This window comes from Pterocles gutturalis, unplaced genomic scaffold, assembly GCF_000699245.1.
Source record: "Pterocles gutturalis isolate BGI_N339 unplaced genomic scaffold, ASM69924v1 scaffold20541, whole genome shotgun sequence".
Lineage (NCBI taxonomy): Eukaryota > Metazoa > Chordata > Aves > Pterocliformes > Pteroclidae > Pterocles > Pterocles gutturalis.
Window position 1 is genome coordinate 28630 of NW_010103630.1, and position 22517 is coordinate 51146.

The 22517-nt window shown below is 35.8% G+C and overlaps 1 protein-coding gene across 1 annotated transcript in view; it reads left to right on the forward strand.

Annotated features, from left to right (window-relative positions):
* CLASP2 (cytoplasmic linker associated protein 2) overlaps positions 1-22517 on the forward strand; it is a 67690-nt gene that overhangs the window by 18045 nt on the left and 27128 nt on the right. Inside the window, exons 7-17 of the mRNA XM_010086785.1 lie at positions 1139-1209; positions 1663-1722; positions 2921-2998; positions 3594-3761; positions 4670-4725; positions 5875-6045; positions 8886-8909; positions 11702-11719; positions 13670-13771; positions 18471-18641; positions 19584-19691. Of these exons, the coding sequence (XP_010085087.1) occupies positions 1139-1209; positions 1663-1722; positions 2921-2998; positions 3594-3761; positions 4670-4725; positions 5875-6045; positions 8886-8909; positions 11702-11719; positions 13670-13771; positions 18471-18641; positions 19584-19691 (1027 nt within the window). The remainder of the gene's footprint in view (positions 1-1138; positions 1210-1662; positions 1723-2920; positions 2999-3593; positions 3762-4669; positions 4726-5874; positions 6046-8885; positions 8910-11701; positions 11720-13669; positions 13772-18470; positions 18642-19583; positions 19692-22517) is intronic.

Genomic DNA, 22517 nt, shown 5'->3' on the forward strand with positions numbered 1-22517 from the left:
AGTTAATGATAAAATGTTGAAGAGGCCGGACACGTGTGGACCAGTTCAGAAAATCGCAAGTTCAGACTATGCAAAACACAATCAGAACCCCTAAAACCCTGTTTAAAAGTGTGTCAGTACAACCAAACGCAACTGTAAGGCTCTTCCAGATCTTTTTGTTAGTTCCCTCCTAATTCTGAAGTTGGCAGTACTCTGAGAGCCGATAATTATCTCTCTGCTTTTTTTGTGATTTGTGTGTTTATATCCTGCAACAATAACCTAAGGAGAAAGTATGATATGGGAAATAGTAAGAACGGTTCAGTACTGTACTTTTTAATCAGTTTTGCTACATGCTACAGTTTCCCACTGTATAGGGGACTGGTTTAGAAGTTATGGGTTTAATCAAGAAAGGAATAAAGAAATGAACTGGAAATGGATTTGTTGAACCATGTTACTCTTGGAATTAAAATGATAATACCTTGTGTCTATAATTAGTTAAGATAAGCTGAAGTAAGGCTGCTTTAATTCTGAATTAAAGTATTGCATTTGGATTTAATGTAGCTTATATCCACTTTAAATGGTAGTTCAAGGGTTTTCTTTTCCTGTGAGGATGTTAGGTGTTTCCATATAGATTATATACATAAGCTTGCTTATGTTACATGTCGTGCTTTTATTATTTTGTTGATATATTTTGCATTAAAAAGATTTTGGTCTTTGTAGCACTAATTGAGCCTTAAAAGAATGCCCATAGTTTCAGATTGATTGATTTGCTTTTTGCTCCATAACTCTGATTTTTAAGACTGCAATGTCTATTGATTTTTTTTCTGTGGCAAAACTAAAATATCAGCTTACAACTCCTTTGAGGAGACACACACATTTGAGCCTTCATACATGACTTCTGACAGCTAAATATTGCATATCGTGATGTGATTGTTAATGGAAGTGCCTCTTGCTTGACATTTTGGAAGAAAATAGGTTTAATCAATTCAAGTGCTAGCATCAGTCTCTTATTTAACAGTATTCTACATTTATTTCAGTAAGCATTTCAAATTATTGCAATGTTTATTATGTTGCTAATTCTTTTTGACTTAATTAGTACAGTACAAATTCAGGAATGCTTTTGTCATTAACTGCTTTGTCTTTTTTTTTTTTTCTTCAGCATACCCATGTGCCACGACTGATACCTTTAATAACAAGCAACTGTACCTCAAAATCAGTCGCAGTTAGAAGGTGAGTACATTATAAATAGCAAATTGTTAAAGCTGGTGCTTTTTTACATATGATGATCATATGTTGAAAATAAAAAGATTTGAAGATGTGTGACCATTGACTCTGAATACAGAGAACTGTATTATCCAGTAAACTACAAAAATGAATTTCAGCCAAGTTACATCATACGTGGAGCTAGACTGCCTGATGCTGTGCCCAAAATAATAAATCTGCCATGCTGGGGACTGTGGGATTGAACCAGTGGCTGCCACCTTCGATAGGATGTGGTGGATCAATGTGTTGTCATGTTTAACAGCTGAGGTGCATCTTCAGCATGTTGCTTTTTCAGAGAACGTGATATTTGAATGCTTGGATTGGTCCTTGGTAAAATTAATTGATTTCTGACAGAGTGTCATTCCACAAGCACGTTAGACAAATGAGTATTAATTATAGCTTTTTGTTCTCTCTTTTTAGGCGCTCCTTTGAATTTTTAGACCTGTTGTTACAAGAGTGGCAAACACATTCATTGGAAAGGTATGGGCCAGTATACTTTTTCCCCCAGGAATAAACTGCTGATGGATTTTAAGACAGAAATCTTTTTGTTGAATCCTTTAATTGGATTATGTTGTTCAGTGTTGGCCAACCTTTCTAGCATAGACAACCTTTCTAGCATAGCGGGTCATGTGGCTTATTGAAGTGCCAGGGAGAAGGAGAGCTGCATGCTCCAGCCTTGACATCTTGTTGCCTCCTCTTCTTACCCTCCACCTCTTCTCCTATACCGCGTGTGAGCAATGCGTACCATGCTTTCTCAGAGTTTTGCTTGTATCATGTATTCTGCGCAGCAGAGATGCACATGTAAGCATCTGTCTCTTCTCCTGAAGGAGGAAATTTGTGTGTTCACCATAAAAGAGAAAAGTGGGATTAAACTGGAGGACGTTTTCTGGTAATGATTGAGAGCACACTGTAGCTTCTGTGGGTAGACAGGAAAACAGCACGTGTGTCTGCTCTGCAGAATGTGTACTGTAAGCACAGAGTAACAGCAAAGGCCTCCAGGGAAGGCTTTGAAGAGCTCATACAGCTCCTTAGTCGCTTTTCAGCCCCTCAAGGTGCTCCCAAGAAAGGGAGCAATGGGGAAATCACTTTATGTCAGTATGTACGTCTGTATTTAAAAAAGAAAAACCAAACCAAAACACCCTACTCTTCTAAAAAAACATGAAAACAAAACCCACCCAAACCTATTTTGGATTAAAATCTCTTTATCATCACACTTCTTAGTTGTGCTGATGGGGGCTTTGCTTTTCTTTATGTGTTGAAGTTTAGAATTCATACAAGAACAGCATTCAGAGGTGAATTTCCAGGACAGCAAACTTACTAATCTTAACTTTTCCTTTTCCTTGCTATTAATATAGTAGAGGAAATAGTTTTTCCATTTTGGTAAAGTAGATGTCTTTAGAAAGGTATTTCTAAGTAACTTTTTATTTGTGATAGGTGGATGTAGGTCTGAAAAGTAGATTGTAGTTCTTTTAGACTGAAGGAAGAAGTTCACCTAAACCTTTACAGATGGTGCAGTTATGTAATTGGTGTGCTTAAGTGTTTGTTTACTTCGTATCTTAGAAAGAATTGCTATCTCAGCTGGTTTTTACTTAGAGAAATATTAATTAAAGGGTAAAACTTTACTACTTAAAATAGAAGTTGGAATAGCAAAACATCATGAAGAGTGTCTTTCTTCTAGGCATGCAGCTGTCTTGGTTGAAACGATCAAGAAGGGCATTCATGATGCTGATGCAGAAGCAAGAGTGGAGGCAAGAAAGTGAGTTTTACCTACTTTTTGCAATGAAAAATTGTATGTTTCACATGAGCGATAGAAGCCTCTGATCAGAGGTGAGTGGTTAACTAATGCTGAAGAATAGGACACAAATTAGGTTGAAAATTGATGTTTCTGTTCTTGAAATCCTGAATTAATATCTAGTTTCTTTTGCAAATGACATTGTGAAAGTTGAGGCAATTAATACTGTCGTGCAGCATTTGAGGATTCTACTGAAACAGGAGTAAAGGTTGATATTGCTGCAGAATCATTCTTCTTGTTTTTTTGCCATTAATCATTAAAGAACTGCAGCACTTTGACTAGTGAGTAGGACAGAAAAGAATTTTTCGTTTCCCCACAGAATCCGTCATGTGAATGTGAGAATTTCAGAGGACAGACTAAATCGTTTTGAAAAGATTGGTTCAGTCAATGTAGCTGATTTCTTCTATGATTTGATGAACAGTATTGTATGCATTCCATACTTTCAGTCTGAGTTCCATACCCTCCCATCCCTGGTTCATTCTGTAATCTTTTGCTTCCTCACTCCACATTTTGAAGAAAATATAGAGCAATTCCATGTGGTTACTCTCTTATTTTGCAGGGCTTATCTGGGTCTTAGAAATCACTTTCCTAGTGAAGCTGAGACTCTGTACAATTCTCTTGAGCCGCCCTATCAAAGAAGCCTCCAGACCTACTTGAAGAATTCTGGCAGTATAGCATCTCTCCCTCAGTCAGACAGGTCATCCTCCAGCTCACAGGAGAGCCTCAAGTAAGGGTCACTTAACTGTTTCTGAGCCTATAAACAAATAAAAACTTTCTCAAAAGCAAATGAGGTGGACTTTTGTAGTGTACAGAAAAACTGCAATTGTATTTTGTCACTTCTAATTATTTTTGATGAAAAAACCTTCTGTTGTGTTTTGCTACATGACAGTATTATCCCAGCAAGATGAAGAGTGAGGGCAGTCATTAACTGGATTTTATCAGGCTGTTCTTGTTCATGTATTTATTCCTTAGCAGCCTCTATTACACCAAAATATCTTCAAGGTTCACATAAGGATGTCCAGCATTCTGATGCAATGCATAAGTCTAGGAAAGAAGTAATGGTGTTACTCCTTTTTTATCCCTTTTCTCTGTGAAGTATAAGAAAGAGACATTGACAGTGAGATTCATTCAGATTGAAGATAGTTTGGGGTTTTTTTTCTGTCTTCATAGTATTGAATACGTATTAGCAGTATTTTGCAGCTATGCCAATTATTAGAGGGTGGGTCTGTGCTGCAGTCAGTGGTGTGTTAAAATGTATAGACAATCTTGAGCTGAATAGATTACAGTTTGCTTAGGTACAAATAGCAAAAGAAATCTACTGGGCTTTTAGTGGAAATGTAAACTAGTAGTAGTATGCTTCTGTGACCAGGTCTGGAATGCCCGAATTTTGTGTTAGCAAAGTATGCCTTATTGGTAACCTAAGGATTCATGCTTTGTGCTGAAGATGTAATTTTATGAAACACAAAAGATAAGATGATTGTGTTTTCCTTGTCATTCTTTATTTAATGTGTTTATCTAAAATATGCTGAGAAAATTGAAGGGGAGAAAAGAACAGAAGATGTTTTTCTCTCTGTTGTTGTTGCCTTTTGGATCTGATACATGAGACTTACTTACTGGGTTTGTGGACTTTTTCAGTCGGCCTCTATCTTCTAAATGGTCTGCAGCCAGCCCAGCAAGCCTTGCAGGCAGAGGTAAAGTGGTTACTATATGGTGCAGTGCACACTAATTGTTGCTTATGTTCTTTGAATTAAAAGTTTTAAATACGGCTTAAAATCTTACTGTCTTAAGCATTTACCCTGTTTCCAGGTTGAATAACAGCATGTGTGATGATAAACTGCACCTGGAGCTAAGATTGCCTCGTACTTGCTTTACATTTTGTGTATTTTCAGTTGCTGCAAGTGTAAGACATAATTTGTGATATATTGGTGCTATTAATTGATTGTCTGTCTTGGAGTTTTGTTATGGAACAGTCACTCTCAAAGAAGCAAAACATTATTCTGTGCTCTGTTCATGATTGTCAGGCATATGGCAATAGGAGATGAAGGACTTATACCTTTCATCTATTCCCACCTAGCTGCTGCTCTTTGTAACAAACAAAACCACAGATTTGTAATTCAAAGAGTTTAATTTTGTCTTGAGTTTTCTGAATTTAGTATCTTCGTTCTCTCTTCATGTGATGTAACTCTTGTCGAGTAAATCATTGAACTCCTTTTTACAAATGGCCAGTAGTTGAGAGTGCCTGTTTTCTGGATACTGAAACTGATAAGGAGAGGAGTCAAGTTTTGAAGACATAAATCAGTGGTTAAAATTAACTGAAGCAAATAGTTAATATTCAGTAAATAATAGGTGAATATAAAAATACTTCATAGAAGATCAGACCCTAAAGCAATTCAAGGTGTGCATATAGCTTGCCTGTGTCTTTATCTCAGCTGAAGCGTGGGAATATTGTCTTCCCTCAGTATCACAAGGGATGCTGTCAATTTCCTTATGTTTTTGAAGCATTCAATAATGTAATAAATCACATAAATGTTCAGAATTATGTAATTTGTACTAGGGTAGGGGCACATAGTTTGTATTAAGTAATGATAAAATTTCGTTATGAGTGAAGATAAACACTACTGTAAAATAAACTATTCTTCTGAATTTCATGGCAGTACCAGTTCTAGTTTGCTTCTTCACATCAGTAATACTTTGTTTAATATTAACTTGACTTACACTATTTTACGTAGTTTTCTGTAATTTTTGCAGGTATGCTGCAGTAATAGAAAATGTTAACCTTTCAAATGTAATTAATTTTATTCATTACCAACTAATTTCCTGATTTTTCTTTTTTTGGCCAGTTTCAGGCACCAGCAAGGGTGTTCCAAGCCCAGGAACTCTGCAAAGGTCTCGCAGTGACATTGACGTTAATGCTGCTGCCGGTGCAAAAGCCCGCCATGCTGCTGGACAGACAGCTGGAGCTGGGTGCTTGTCAGCAGCCGGTCTACCTCCGGGATCTTATGCTTCACTAGGTAAGAGAAACATCTTTACAATACTGGGAAATATTTTTTGAGGCTTTTGATCAAAAAGTTATGAGAAGATACTTGCACATTTGAAAAATTGTCATCATTTTTAGTAGCATCGGAGTGTTGCAAAAGAGCAGGTGTTCTGAAGTTAGTTACGAATTTTGCTAGATGCTTTATTTTTCCTGTGCTGGAAGAATGTGGATGCAAATAATGTATCCATACTATGCTCTTTAAAAGTGTTAATCTGGAATTAATATTACATATTGGAAGGAGCGGTAGCTTTACTTAACAGCAGATGGTGATCATGGCTTTTTTGTTTCTAGAAGTAATAGGGAAGTGAGTGTTAGGACTCTTGATTTTCCTTTTTTTCTCAGCTCTTTGGCTGTTTTACAACAATGCTAAAGAAACAACCTGGCAGTAAGTAGTGGCTTCTTCATGTAATATAGAAATGTTTTACATAGTAATATACAGCATGGATTTTATAGATTTCTTCCTGAGCATGTTGATGGAACTATGTGTATGTTTTTGTATAGGTTACAATCTTCATTGATTGGAATACATGCTGTTAGACATAGAAAGTGCTACAAATAAAAAGTATTTAATAGTGGTGATGGTAGATGCTGGAGCCTTCACTAAGTGGGAAGTGTAAGGCAATATGGACATGTTTTTGTTCCTTTTAGGTTATCCATATTGCTCGTGCAGCAATGGGGGGAGTGAGGTTCAGTGTTCACAAAACTCTTAGGTTTTTTTCTTCTTGGCTTATGTGCCAACTAGATCACCAAGGAGGCTTGTCCTCATGTCAGTATTGCTGAAGAGAATCACGAGAGGCGGAGAAACTATATAGTTCTTTTGGTTTGCCTTGTGTTTGGGGAGATGTTAGGAAACACGTGGTCTATGGTTTTCAAAGCTTTAAAAAAGCACAAGCAAAAATTTTTAACTTAAATGAATTGATTCTTTTGTCATCAAGGCCTGTTCAAAATGGTTTGAACACCACTGAGTTTAGAATTAAGTTTGTGAGCATGAGCAATGCTGACTAAAGGAATACGTGCTACTTGATATAGGAATTTCAGGGGTGGGCTCCCTCTAGGTCCAGGAGAACCTGCTGGGGAGCAGGTGGACACCAGTTAGGCTGCTCAGTTTGCTTGGTGGAGGAGATATGCTTATGGTTATTGCTTGAGGAATTCTCAGTTCCACCTAACGTAATGCTTAAAAGCCTGAAACAGGTGGAAAGGTTGTTCTTTAAGACCAGGGTATTGCCTGGTCTGTTTTGTTGTGCAACAGCACAACAGATATATTCTGAATCTCAGACCAAGCTGGAGTTCAGCTGTTGTGAAAAGTAGAAGTGACACAGAGCATAGTGGTAGAAGGAAAAAAAAGTCAATGAAAAACAAAGAGAGAAATCTCTTTCTGTTAATCTGTCATCTTCATGCTGCTGAAATGGAGAGGGACTACTTTGGTCTTTGTTAAAGAGTTTCACAGAAAATTAGCTCTTGATTGGAGTACTGGTTTCCTTGCAGAACATTTTAAGCAATGTGTGATTCATACCCAGAATTTTGTAAGCAGGGCTTGAGAAGGGCACAGAGATTTTCAGGGAACTAAATAGGGGTGGTTTTATGCAAGAAAATAAAGAAATGGCTTATTCTCTTTGTAGTTTATAGACTTGGTGAGTGGGGGTGGGGGAGAGGAATAAACAGGCAGTAAGGCCAGATCATGTTCTTCTGAGGAATTTGAGTAGCTGAAAAGCTCTGCCTTGCTAGCAGATGCAATCACTTGTGGAGAAGAATACAGTGGTGGTTTGAAATAATGCAATTCACTTGAAGGGGGTTCACTTTAAGGGGTTTGTTTTTAGTAGATCCAAATATGGCAACTTAACAATTGTCAAGAAGATGCTGACCATGGTACTAAAATGCCTAGAAAATTGTAATTCCATAACGCTTTACACATCTTCTCAGGTGTTGTAGTCAATACCAAAATAAATAACATTGTTTCCTGGAGCTTGAATTTATTTTCACCCTTACTTACAGAGAAACATCCACTTTTTGCTTAAACAGCTACCAAATTTAGAGCCTCAGAGGGCCACAAGTTCATGAGCATAATAATCTAGAATTGTCTCTAGCTATGTCTTCGCTTTTTAGTATTCATAGAACTCTTGCTTATTTATTACTTTTTGTAAAGACTATTCTAGAAGCAGGAGGACATTCTCTACTTTAGTTATTCTAAATTTTGACTGTCTTTGACATCCTTAAGTATTAATGTCCCTTTTGAGGAGACTTGAGCTGTAATTGTATATGTCTCTTGCAAAATATTTTAATTGCTACTGACAGAATATGTATGCACTATGTTCCAGTTGAACTGGTAAATCTTTAATGCTGTAACCAGAGTGGAACTTTCTCTCATTTGTCCTGTGTCTTTATTGTGATGTCTTTTTCCCTCCTGTCTCTTACCCCAGATGGGGCTTCACGCTCAGTAGCAAGTTTTGTAAGAAATAGAAATATTCTGGTTCAGTAATGATGTAAATATGTACTGGTGCTTCTGTAACTGTTGACACGAAGCATGAAACAGTTTATAAATATATTACTGTAAGGGTTTGCTCAGATCTGGGTGATGCAGAGAGATTCAGCATCCCTGTGCAGGGTACTTGTACCCTGTTGTATAATTTTGTACCTTGTAGTGAGAGAAACCAGCTTTACTTAAAGTAGCTTATACATGCATGAATTAGATAAACATGTCTGCTGTATTTAATATTAATGCGTTTTCCTTAATTAATGTTTTATGACTCTGCTGTGAACACCCTTATTCTAACACACTAAGTTTTCCATGTTTCTTTGCCTGCTTTTTCAACAAAGAGGATACTTCTGAGAAGATGGATGGTAAGAAATTGTTTAGTCTGTCCTCTAATTCTATTAAATACTTAATAAAGTATCTTTTATTTAAAATTATTGTTGTTTAATGTATTTCTGGTCATTAACAAAATACGGTACTGTTTTCATTAACCCCTGTGTATCTTGGTGTCTTAATATATGTGTTGTGTTATTGCTGCATTTATCACTGTTTTTGATGATCGGTCTGTATCAGCAACAGAAACTTTATCAGAAATTGGACACTTCTTGTGTATTTTTAAAAAAGTTTGATTAATCACAGAGCAATTCTGTAATCAATACATGCTTTTTTTTTAACTAGTTCTAGTTCCATCATGTTTCATGATTTTACCTATAAAGTCAAATTTTTTTTTACTACTTTGCAGAACAGCAATGGGAGAGCAGAAAATGCTTGACTACATTATTAAGGATTTTTAAAAAAAAATATTCTCTTTCAAAAGTACCTTATCAAAATCTAGTCGAGCTACTTAATTTTAAGTGCCTGTACATCCTGTGATACAATATAATTCTGTTCAAGAATAATTTGTTAAGAAGACCTACCTGTCAAAATAGTTTGCCAAGTATTCCAGCTAAGTTTTAGTGCTTACTTTTTTTCTTAATTCTCTGTATTAAACACACGGAGGGAATTGTCATATTTTTATCCTAACTGCAAACCCATTGAGAATCAGGCTTCTCATAGCAGTTTCAGGTGTGTGTAAATAGTGTATCCCGTATAATAAAGTGACAGAGTCCCAACTTGATACCTGGCAATTCTAGTTCTAATTTATTGCTGGGGAACACTTCACAAGTCAGATATGTTTGCTACTTACTTAATGGTTCTTGTCACATGTTTTTGAACAGCACATGTTTAAAAGAATGAGTTTACTGAAAGCAAAGCAAGTGATCTTTTGCCTAGAAATACAAACAGTAAGAAGATAGATCTCTAAAATCCAGAATTCTGAAGCATTTTAAAGCACAGATAATCAGTTTCATGAGAGATAGTTTTTGGAAGAATTTGAGCCATTCTTCGAGTATTGCAGATGGCAAGCCTATTTAATAAAATGGAGGGGGTTTGTATGGGATCTGTCTCGCTTATTTTCATATGAGATTTCCTTATCTTGCATATAACAGGATTTATGTATAGCTGTCTGTGCTGAACACTAAATCTTGAGCTTTTGCACATTGTCACCAGCAATGAAGACTTAGGGTCATGTGTACAGGCTTTTTCTTTTGTTCAGATCACAAGTGACTTATGGTGTCCCACTCATCTGTTTAAAAATAATGGGGGAAGTGCAGCGCAGTTGATCAGAATAACAGGGGGTTTTTTCCCAGAGGATATCTGTAGGGATGATGTGTGCAACAGAATGAACACAGTTTAGCTCTCCAGCTGTAGTTGTATGATAAAGCTGCTCTGATCTAACCATCACCAGGAGGATCTAATCGTTTTTCCTTTTCCCACTAATCTTGGCCACATGTTTTTACCACTTCTTTCACTAGTGCCTTGTAATACCCCATTGTCAGTCACTGCAGGTGAACAAACTCAAGAAAACTGATTTCATAAAACAAAAGCGAATAGCATTCTGTTCTTTAGCTTTTGGAGCTAGCAGTGAACTTTTAGCCATCCAAACCAGGTGGTGGCAGAAGGGTGGAGAGGAAGGAGAAGCAGAACCACCCCTTTTAGGAGCAGCTAGCTGGTAGCCTGCCTTAGGTGTTGCATAGAACCTGCCTTCCAAGATCCAGCTCTGGAAGAATGTTGTCTTTGGGAGGGTAGTTTAAGATTTGGGGTTTTTTTTGTACAGACTGGCTAATTTGATCTGGAAAAATTGGAGGCAATCCTACATACATATTACTGGAACTGATTTTTGTGAAGAAGCATTGACATTTACACTGAATTAATTTTTTAAAGGGATTTCTTAAACATATCACCTTGAATATAGCATAATATGAGAAAGCCATAGCAGACTGGCTGAGAAAGTTAAGTTCAGGCTAGCCAGAGACACTAACAGACATTTTGATTGTTGTAGTTCTTTTGCAAGGCAGAAACGACATAGAGTGAAAATAAAAATGGAAATACCCGTTGATCGTTTTGAGGCATTTAACGTTTTTATCACTATTAATACGTATTTTGTTCCATAATCAGATAAGAGAGAGGAAAGACTGCTGTTTAGGTAGCTTCGCATCAATTCCTAGGTATTCATGGCAGTAAAAAAAATTTGTCTGACTCTAATTTTGTCATAATCAAGCCTTGTTAAACATGGCATACTTGTTCAAGTGTGATCTGATTTCAGCAAGCTCATATTACTTCCACTTCTCTGGGCAAAACTTGATCCTTGTACCTGTAGATCTTCAGAGTAATCATGGACTTAACTCAGATAAACCCTCCTTGCTGGCAGTTCCTATCAAATTATCACTGCCCAGTGTGGGAAACACTGTCCTTCTGTTTTCCTCTGAGATAATTTATAATAGTATGTTTTATATTTTCAGAAGAGCTTGCACTAAAATATCTTTTGTGTCTGTTTTCATCTGTATATGTCATTTTGTTGACTTATCTCATAGATTTCTTTTTTCTTTTTTTTTGTGGTTTTTATAACAAGTTTGGAAGGCAGTTCTTGTAAATCGCTGACAGTATTGTATGGATGTTTGATGGTAATTTTGCTGCAGTTCAATAATGGAGTTGCAACACAAAAGCTTTAGAACTCTTGACTTGATAAAATTTGTGAGCATTCATAAAATTATTCTCAAAAAGGAGTTGGAGAGACAGTATTGTTTGGAATATCATGTCTTTTATTATTTTTTCTATTTAGGAACAGCTTCTGAAGATGGTAAGAAAATGTTTTGTTAGAATAGCTAATATTTTCAGCTTCATATTTTCATTGATACAAATCAAGCTTTAAAATTACAATATGGTCTTTCTGGGGCTTTGTGGAGGTTCATAACTCCAGATAGCTTATGCATCTAATGCTTGGTTGTTGTGTAGTATTTTTAAAATTCTTTTGCTTTTATTTTAATTATCAAGTACTCATCTGCAGTAGCAGTGTCATTACTTCACATTTTTAGTGTGAAAATATAGGAGCTTCATAATTTTGCATTTGTTTTTAAAAACGAATATTTGCACAAAATATTTCATCAAATGTGTTCATGCTCTGGGAAGCAGGTGCTACTATTACTCATCTCTTTGGGACCTGGGAATTCATTCTCAATACATTATGAACATTTAAACTTGTCATTAGAGAGTAGATGTAGAGACTCAAAGTGAGTTAACAGTTCATTTGCCTCAAACTTTTTTTTTTTTTTTTTTTACTTTGATGAAATTGAACCAGATTCCAAGTGACAATTTAACATAGTATCGAAATAGTGGCACTCTGTATTCCTAGGTTTTTGGGCCAAACTCTGAACGCAGCTACATGCCTTGCAGTCTCACAGCTCTCGGTGGGAAAACATTGCCATTGCACGGGGATAACTAGTAGAGTTTGGACTAGTTGATCTAACCATTCTTGCTAGCTAATTGTTTTCTAATAGTTTAGTGAATAACCTCCTTTATCCTGATTCTCTTCTTATAGACTCTCACCTATGGCTATTCCCTCTACTTGGATGAATAATATTAACTTGGTTGGTCTCCAAATTCTGCTGTGGAAAGCCTAAAGATGCTAGAACTAAATAACAGTCTGTGTACCTAATTCTTCTGGGTCAAATGTTGACTCTACGTGTCTAGAAAATATTTTAATTATGCTGGTTTTAAAAGTGGATTACTTGTTGAGCTAGATCCACTCTCTGCAAGCTTTTTGGGTTTTGTTCTTGCAGCTTATCAGAATTATGCTTAGCATGGTTTCAGGTTTTTTTTATTTTTCGGTTGTTTGGGTTGTTGGCTTAGGAGATGTAGTGCACAACTCTACTATTTCCTTTTATAATTCAGTTACCTATAATTCATCCAACTGGGGTCTTCCTTTCTTTTGTGATTTCATTGTATACTCTGGATGCTATGAGGAAGGAACATGGCTAATGATGCAGAAAGGTTTAACCCAAACCCAAGATGGATTGGCATTCTAGAGGGAAATGACTTTGTTTTAGTCGTAGACACTCAGCTTAATCTGTCTCTTCCTCAGTTCTTCTGTCTGTTGAGGAGAGTAGTATTTCCTTGTGTCATGTTGTCACTGAGAAGCACTTAAGTGTACTTAGTCTTTGGAAAATGCTTTGTAAAAGGTTTGGGAAATCCTGTAGAAGTCTGTATGACTGTGGCCAGGAAAACATTACAATGTTCAGTAATAGGAAAGTAGTATTTAGGTTTCTAAAGAGGAGTGAAGTTAGGAAGAACCTCAGAACCCTAACCAAAAAATAGCCAACATAATTTTTGTAGTTTTATGACAGCCAAAGTAGAATTACAACCACAAGTAAATATGAGAAGTGTACCTGATACAGCAACATTAGCATATGCATTGCCTATTATATTTAATAAACTTCCCTTTTTTTTAATATAATGAACCTATTGATGTAGGAAGCAAGAACTAGCTAGCTAGTCCAGGGTGTTTAAATGACAATATGTAAACTGTTCACTGGAGCATGTAGCATCAGAGCAGAAGTATTTTGATTCCTCAACTAAGTCCTTCAAGATGTTCAAATTTCTACTAATTATCCCAAGCGAATTTTCACCAGTTGAGTTACGTTATGCTTCTTTTTTATCTACAGAAACTTAAGAAAGTATTAGTAAATGCTACTGATGCTTTGCCTTCTACATCACTGTGAAAAACTGATTTAGTGACATTTTTCTTTTACAGGTCGTATACGAACAAAGCTTTCAACGCCTTCTGTTGGCATTGGAAATTCTAAAACAGATTCCAGAGGACGGAGTAGAACCAAAGTGGTGTCACAGTCTCAGCGTATGTATTTTCTGTTTGTCAGTTACACCTGATAAAGAGGCCAAATGTTTAAGCATATATTCATTGACCAATGGCTACAGTCAAAGTTAATTTAAAAAAAAGCTACATACTGAGTTGTTGTTCTGTGCCTTAGGTTCATCATCGCCAGACACAAACGAAGGTATTTTTTTCAGTGTTTTGGGTCAGTGGTATTTGCATGCTTTTCTAATTCATGTTGTTTTTCTCTGGACAAAATACCAGGTTAGGTCTTAGTTTGCCAGTTAAATTAGATAATATAACAGGAAATTAAATCTACCTTTAAATTCTGTCTTCAATTATAACTTCTCAACATTCTTTTCCCCCCCTTTCTGACCTCTCCAGCATGAAACACAGTAAACTTCTGTGTCAGTTACATATGACACATAGAAGGGTAATACAGTAGAATGGGTAGGCTGAATGATGTTCTCAGTGTTACCTGCAAAACCTAATCTATAATTTTTCAAAAAGTCTTATTTTTCATCCAGAAATACTGTCTGAAAAAAATTCATTTTAAGCTAGGCAGTACTCTAGTTCTTGAATATATACTCTTTTTTTTTTTTTGTATTACAGCTGTTACCTTTACATATCCACTTTCTTTTAATAAAACCCTTTAGTTCTGTCTTTAATGGCAGAAACATTTATCTTCGTAGCAGTGACTGCATTTACCATAAATAGGATGACTTTAAAAAGCAGGTAGAAGAGTTTGGGGTTTTTTTTCTAGTTAGAATACTTCCCATTCAGTTTTGTATTACTTCATTTTCCAGCAAATACAGTTGGATTAAACCTGATACAATGTTTGCGGGTTTTGTGAAATGAAATTTTAAAAAATCTGAACAGGTAAATATAAAATAATAAAATCCAATAACAGAAGTTCTCCTAAATAATTTTTTGCTTTGACGGTGTTCTAATCCCCCATGTCTTTGTGGGATGAGAGCTTGAAGATGAAGTCTAGTTATTGGCTGTGACAAAGGTTGTGCCAAACTTTGTTTTACAGTTTCAGTGTTAAGATGACTACATTATATCGTAAACAAAGAATATTTGGATAAATAATTTTAGGAGGAGGGGAGGTAGCAATCCCATCAAATAACTTTTTCCCTTGATGAACAGCTGTAAGCAATATCTGTTACCGTCCTTTCATTAGTATTAGGAAAGTTCTGAAATAAGCTCTTTGAAAATACCTTCGAACTTATGAATAGATTTGGTAAATTCTTAAAAAGTTAAGGTGTTTGATAAACTGGTTGTGGGAGGGGTTAAATTTAGGTAGCTATATAAGACTTCTGGGGTGATCATTGCCATGTAATGTTAGTTAAACTGACTGTGTATTCAGGGAAACAAACTGAAGTTTTTGCAGTTTCATTTTGCTAATAATGATAATTTTTTTCCAAGAGAATTTATTTTTTGCACAGTGTTAATGTCTAAAGAGATAATTTGAATTTATATTGAAATAATTAATTTTGTCTACATTTGATGATGTGTGAAAATCAAATGCATGAATCCATCTTTACAGCCTTTTAATTACTACTTCTGTTCAGAACTGATGGCTTCAAATAGCTCGTTATAACCTGTCAGTGGGGGAGAACAAGAATTCTGAGATGTTTTAAGGAAGATAAACAGGGCAAATATAAATGGACAGGTGAAGGAGAATTGTCAGGTGCAGTATACCAGCTATTTGGTTGATGCTTCTTGATGAGACTGTAAATTTTCACAGCATTGTGGGTAGCAAGGCGGTTGATGTTTCCATACAGGGGATGGTTTTAGTTCCTCAGCGTGTAGTGGGAGAATAGCTTCATATTAGATTTAAGGTTTTCGTTTTTAAAAACCACTGCAACACAGATGCTTTTGTAAATTTAGGGTCACAACTATTTATCACTTTTGTTCAAAGATCATTTTATGAAAGACTTGCAAATTTGAATGCTTTTACAAAAGATACTTTCTTAGGGTTTTAAATGCCCTTTGCTCTTCCTCTTCTAGTTTTAAATTGGACTATAAAATGAATGCATATACAATCTATTGTTCATTATTTTATTATTATCTATGGAAAAAAATGGATCCATTTTTTTCTTCTCCCTTCCTGTTTGGTTGTCAGGTAATTCAGCAAGGTGTGCTAAAATTACATTACAATCTTCATTCAGAGAAAAAGAATTCAATTTCTCAATGGAAAAAAATTAATTTTATACTTCAGATTAATTTTAAAGAGGAAAACCTGAAATTCTATGCAAGTCTTTTCAGTTGTGCCATTGTGAGTTTTTTTTTTTTTTTGATCATCCACTGCACCTGCAGCTCAGTTCCTTTACTGTCCATCTCAAAAAAAAAAAAATTTGGCCTTGCGTGTAATTTTTGTTCAGCTGTTGAACTTTTTGAACTTTTTTAGCAATGTAATATTCTTTTAAAGTAATATGAAGGCTACTGTTTCATGTTTAATTGAAATGTAATTCTTCAGTATTATCCAGTTGTTGATTAGAAAGCTGAAGAATTGTAATTTGCTTGTGCAGCTTTGCTTCATCTGCTTTGTACATAGCATCTGAGTTTAGTTCTTCAACTGTGGAAGCTACTTAAAAGCACTGCTTTAGTGTAACCCCCTTGTGGCTTTTTTTCCTGTGTGAAATGACTAAAGCTTTCTTATTTCCATGTGCCATCCATTTTTTAATCTGCTCTGCTCCCTCCCTCTTCATGGATTATAAACCCCTACCCTAATCCTGCCTTTACACTTGTTCAGGATCACAGTCTGCTAACCCCATTGGTGGTAAGAGCCTACAGAATTTGTGTATACATCATTGTTTGATCACCAGTTTGACATATCTCATTTAAGGACCCTATTCAGCAGAAATTCTGGTTTGCTTTTTTCCGTATGCTGCACTTACCTAGTTGGTTGTAATCCTTATTTACGGATGGGAGGATTTTGTCGTTTTGGAATGCTGTTTTAGTAATCCCTTGATCATTCAGTTCATGTGAATCTACTATGGGTGGCGGTACTGCCAACAGTATGCCAATGCTGTTATTAGCATATTTTCAGTATGTTAAGCTTCATTTGGTTTATTTACACTACAATGGTACACTTAACAGCTCAGACAACAGACAGATAAATGAAGTATTAGAATTGAGAGGTTGCATTTCTTCAGTGTAATCTGAGAAGAGTAAGTTTTTCAGATTTCTGACTAATCGAAGAAAATCTTCTAAAAGTCTCCAGCACAGTGAAAACTTTTACAATATTTTTGTTAAAGAGATATAAAATATTGGAAGCTAGGAAGAAGGCATAGTAATACCAGGACTGAGTTGAAATGCCCTCATAAGAAGAAACTCCCAAACCCTTAATTTTTGCAGACCATAGCAGTTTTATAGATTTGCCTGTTCTTTTTTCACTGTAGAAGTTATGTTTGTTTTTTCCAGGCTGTGTAATATTTTATTTATCATTTCTGCTGAATAGGTCCATATTTTGTAAAAGGATTTTGCTAAATAATCATTTTAAGTTTGAGTTCAAACAATGAATCTGAAAGTATATGCATGGTACGTTGTTTTAGTTTTCTCCCTTCCACTCAGTGTGTTTTATTTTGTTTAGGATTTTGTTTCTTTTCCCGTATGGTCAAGCTTTAATCTACTTGTATTTTTTTTAAATGTACCTCATAAGAAGTAACCCATGAAACTCACTTGAGATGTTGCATGTTAAGTCTGTAGATCTGATAGCATAGCTGTGGTCATACAGTCATCTGATTATTTTTAAAATATTAATGAAAGGTTTGTATCTGTATGTAAGTAACCTTTGGTTAAAATTATGTTTTGCTTTTTATTTGGTCACACTTCTTGAATTCTGCAGCTGGAAACAATATATCAACTGGTGGTATAAATTGATTCTAACTAGAGAAGAATGGATTCTTTTTTAGGGCTTAGAACTTAAATTTTCAGTAACTTAAATGCCAAAATTAGGGATCAGTGACCAGTTTCTGGTAGTGGGTGCAGTGTGTTGAAATGAACAGTTATAGTAATGCCCGGTTATGATTAATAAAAACGAAGGACGCTTAAATACATCTTGATCAGTTTTTTAGCTTGCTTAAAACTAATTGAAGATTTTCTTTGAATTTGTGGGGTAACCTCCACAGAAATGAAGATCAATATTTTGTCTTCAGTTAGATTTTATTTAACTTCTCAGAGAGCAGTGTTTCAAGACCCCATGCTTTTTAAAAGCAAGGGAGGAGACTTTAAGGTTAGGAAAATTATGTTCTTTTATTGTAACATTGGTTACATTGGAAGAACTGGGATAATTTGAAATCAGCAGTTTAAAGTTGTGTCCTTTAGTTTTCTAGCAGTTCTTTTTTTCTTTTTTTCTTCTTTTTTAATAGAAAATATGATTAGTGAGACCATGTAGCTTAAAAAATAAAGACACTGATATTCATGTTAGGGACATTGGAACTGTTGATGAAGACTAGAAATATTATTTATGATATCTTGAGCATATTTAGTACTAAATACCATGCCAAGTGCTTCCTTGTGTTGATGATTTTATCTACCTTGAATGTAGTGCAATCAGAACTTGGACCGGGGTTTTCTATTTCACATTTTTACCTTGCAAGTTTTTCCAGAACATTTAAATCTACCCCCACTTTCCTACTAACTTGAAACAACCATGGTTAAAAAGAAAATATTTCTCTTTTATGCTGTTACTTATATTTATTCATTTTGCCTTCAGCTGGCAGTCGATCTGGGTCTCCTGGAAGAGTTTTGACAACAACCACACTTTCCACTATGAACACAGGAGTTCAGAGAGTGTTAGTGAATCCTGCAGCTGCACAAAAAAGAAGCAAAATCCCACGAAGTCAGGGATGCAGTAGAGAAGCTAGTCCTTCTAGATTGTCAGTAGGTAAGAATCACTGAATAACTCTTGGTGTCTTTAAAGCCCTTCTTACTTTAAGTGCTGGATATCTACTGCTTGCATTTAGTTAAAGGTGGAAGACAAAATTGAAATACGTATCAATAAATATCTAAAAAGTGCCTGTTTTCTGAGGCTAACCTTTGATACAAGACAGTTTTAAATTTAAGGTGAAACATCGATTTTTTGCTGGAATGATGTGGTAGTTATTCTTTCCTTCACCTCTCTTTCTTCCTTCTCTTTTCCCTTTCCTTCACTTATCCCCACCCCCAAAATACCCACATCCATTGAATGAAAGTGAGATACCGTTTTGAAAAGATTATTTTCTTCATTACTTTTGCGTGTCTTCTGCATATGTGTGCGTGCATGTGTGTACTTCTAAGATAGACAAATGAATGCCAAACTTCACTGTATAATCTGATTACACTTTATTACAAACAATATTATTGAAAAATATCAGTTGATTTTAATGGCATTGCTGCTGTTCTTTGTTTCATATTTGATTTTTACCTTAGCTGTATTAACTTTATATTTTCCTCCTTTAGAAAGCTGTGGGTTTTCTCGTTTGTGTTACTGTTGATTAACTTGATCTTGAGCACAAATTCAGAATCAATGCTGTGTTTATAGTTTTTGTTGCTTGTTTCCCTCCTTTTCAAGAGGTTTTTTCAACCGTTCTGTAAAGAGTTGGCAAATCCCCCTTTCTAGCTGTGTGAAGAAATAATTTCATTGAACTAGCTACACTTAGTATAATCCAGCAGGATCACGAAAGTGTGTGGAAGCAGTTATAACTTATCATACAACATAATCATCAGTGTCTTTTCTTAGAAATAGGTCTTTGAACTTACTGCAAAACAGAATTGCATTAAAACTGCAACTTTTCTTATGTCTTCTCCCTTCTGTGCTGCTGTTTGTCTGTACCCTGAATCATACTAGCGCGAGGCAGCCGCATTCCTCGGCCTAGTGTGAGTCAGGGGTGCAGTCGGGAGGCCAGCCGTGAAAGTAGCAGGGACACAAGCCCTGTCCGCTCTTTTCCACCCCTTGGTAAGTACTCAGAGCCCCTTGTTGTGCATGGCTGTCTTTGCCCTTCATTATTTGCACCTAACGAATCCGTGCCTCCTTCATGTAGCTTGTAGCCGGCCACTGTTATTTTCCCTTCCTTTGGCTCGCTCACCACTTACTTTGATGGAGAACTGACCAGTGTGTGAATGGGTTGCACAGCTGAAAAATAAATGCTTTGCTGGCGTTAGTCTTGTCTTAAATACCAGGTCTGGAAATGTGTGTGATACACAGCACCTAGATATTTTTTTTGAAAGGGCAATTCTGCTTTTGGAAAGTTTTTTGAAATTGTGTGTTTCTCCTTTTTGTGACAGCACTCACTGCTTGGGCACAGTTAGGTAAAATCAATTTCTCACTGACCAGCTAGAGCAAAGACTACAGTGTGGGTACCATCCTCTGCCTTTCCCTGCATCAACAGCTGGGGTCTGCTAGTATTCAAAATTGCTCCCTAGTCAATGAATCATTTCGGTGTAGAAGAAGAAAATGCGCTTCATTTTATGTCTCCTTAGCTATATTGTCATCACTGTCTCATGTGAAAAAATAATACAAATTTAAACTTTTTGCTACTAAAGCAAGTAAATATGATGGTGAAGATAAGGGACCAATCTACTCAATCAGAGCTGTATTCTGAGGCTGCTTCCCATTTTCCAAAAATGGAGAAGGCAAGTAGCAAAGTTCTTATCCAAGTAGATGAAGCAAAGTACAGTTCTGAAGTTGACTTTTAATCTGTGTAGAATTAAGTGATAAGTAATTGAAGTAGCAGGTGCTGTTACATAGGGAAGAAGAGAGCAGTTGAAAACTGGAACATTTTTTACACATGCATAGCCGTGTTCAGTCCTCATTCCTAGAGCTGCTAGAAGCAAAAGTTTTCTTTACAGTTAGTATTTCAGCTTATTGGCCTGACACTTCAAAGATTTTGCAAGATTGTGAAGCTGTTGTCTGTTTCTGAAATGTTCGTAAGCCACAGGAACATTAGCTTATAGTTACTTTGACATGTTGCTGGTTAAGGATGAGGGAAGCTTCTCATCTCCATGTATTCTTGTCAAGATTACTTTGAAGTTGGTAGTAAATTTCGATAAAAGTCTTTTTACATGTTGGGGGTTTTTTGATTGCTTGGTAATATAAAACTGTCTCTGTAAGACTGTGTCTGAAAATGATCTTTTTTGGTGTTATCTTTGAGTTAGTCTTCAGTGTGTATCCTCTTCTGTTTGTTCACGTGTAGCTTACAGTTAAGGACTGCACAATACTAGCTGCTAAACAGAGTCTGAAAGTAGTAAATCTCCGGTTTCTCTCTCCAGTTGAGGCACCTGACAGTACTCCTAATTAGCATCGGAAGTCTGTTGTGGTCTGTTAAGGTGGTATGCTTTCTGTCAGCCATGGTTTTATGGGGAAAGTCCAGATTAATTGAATAAAAGCTGTTCCAGTAACTAATGCTAGTTTGTCCAGATGCTGTTTAATGGGGAAATTAAAATAAAAGTAGATCTTATGCAGGATTAATTAGTAAACTTGCATCGTTACTAAAATGCATATGGCAGACTTTTTTTCTTTTAAAACAAGGGTATTTTCTATGTCTTTTTGTGCTTCTTTTGCTTCCTTACCCTTGACTTCAGTTGCATGTGTGAGATCGATTTACATTTTCTATTTGGTCCAGTGCTTGTTATCTTAAGAAGTCTGTATTAAACTAATAAGATGGATCAGTGGGACAGATGCTACTTGAGGTTTTATTTTTATTGATAGAGATTAATTTTTGTGTTCAGATACAAAAAAAGTACTTTTACAAATATTGTAGGTTGAATGGTCTGATAGCAAAGTAGCGTGTATAGGAATCCAGTGTTGTTAGAAACAAAAAAACCCAGCTATACCTGGAATAAATGAGAATTGTTAGAATTCCTTCTAGTATGAATTCTTATTTGAATGATTCTGTTGGAACAGCTTTATCTTATGGGATGCTATTAAGTTCTATCAGAATATTAAATTTAAGGGTATGAGTGGAAGATAAAAGAAGGCAAATTCAACTCTGTGTTTGTAGCTAGAGACAGTTTTAGATGGAGTTGGAGGGGGGAATAAAATTTGTATTCCATCTGATTCTCAGCACAGAAATTTTTGCTTACAAGTGCTAAACTCTTTCGGGCACAAAATGTCCCAAGTGCTACATAATTGCTTCTCTGTGTACATCGGTATGAAGTGTTTATGTAATCTCACATCTCAGTGTAAGACTATAAACAGCCACTCTGAGAAGTGATTTGTAATCTAGATGGAAGTGCCTATTTTTCTGTTATAGTTAATATTAAATATCAGACCAGTATAATTTCCAAAATTTAGGCAAGAAATCGTTGCATCCATTTAAAATAATTCTTACCTTGATTAGTCTTTTTTAAAAAATGAAACAACAAAAATAAATACTTGCATGATTACTGCAATTGAGGGGTACAAAGAATATTCTTGAAAATATGCTTTGGAATGAGGTATGTTTGAGCCAATATAGTGCTTCCTTTCTTGGTCTTAATAACTTGTCTAGCATATTTCAAATGTATACGAGGACTGGATCGTCTTGAATTATATGTCTAAAGTTTGAATTTTTAATTGTACCTTTAATTTTCAGGGCTTGTTGATGGAAAGCAATAAAAAGATTTGTCCCGTTATTGCTTGTACTTAAAGCTCCATCAGCCTTGATGCCTGTGTTTTGACAACCTTTGTCCTGTCTCCTTCTCCATACTGAGACAGACTTTATGAAGAACCAAATATTCCCCAAAGCAGTGTTTGCAAAGTAAAATTCCCAAGCTAAACAACTTCATGCAGGTTTAGTTTGAA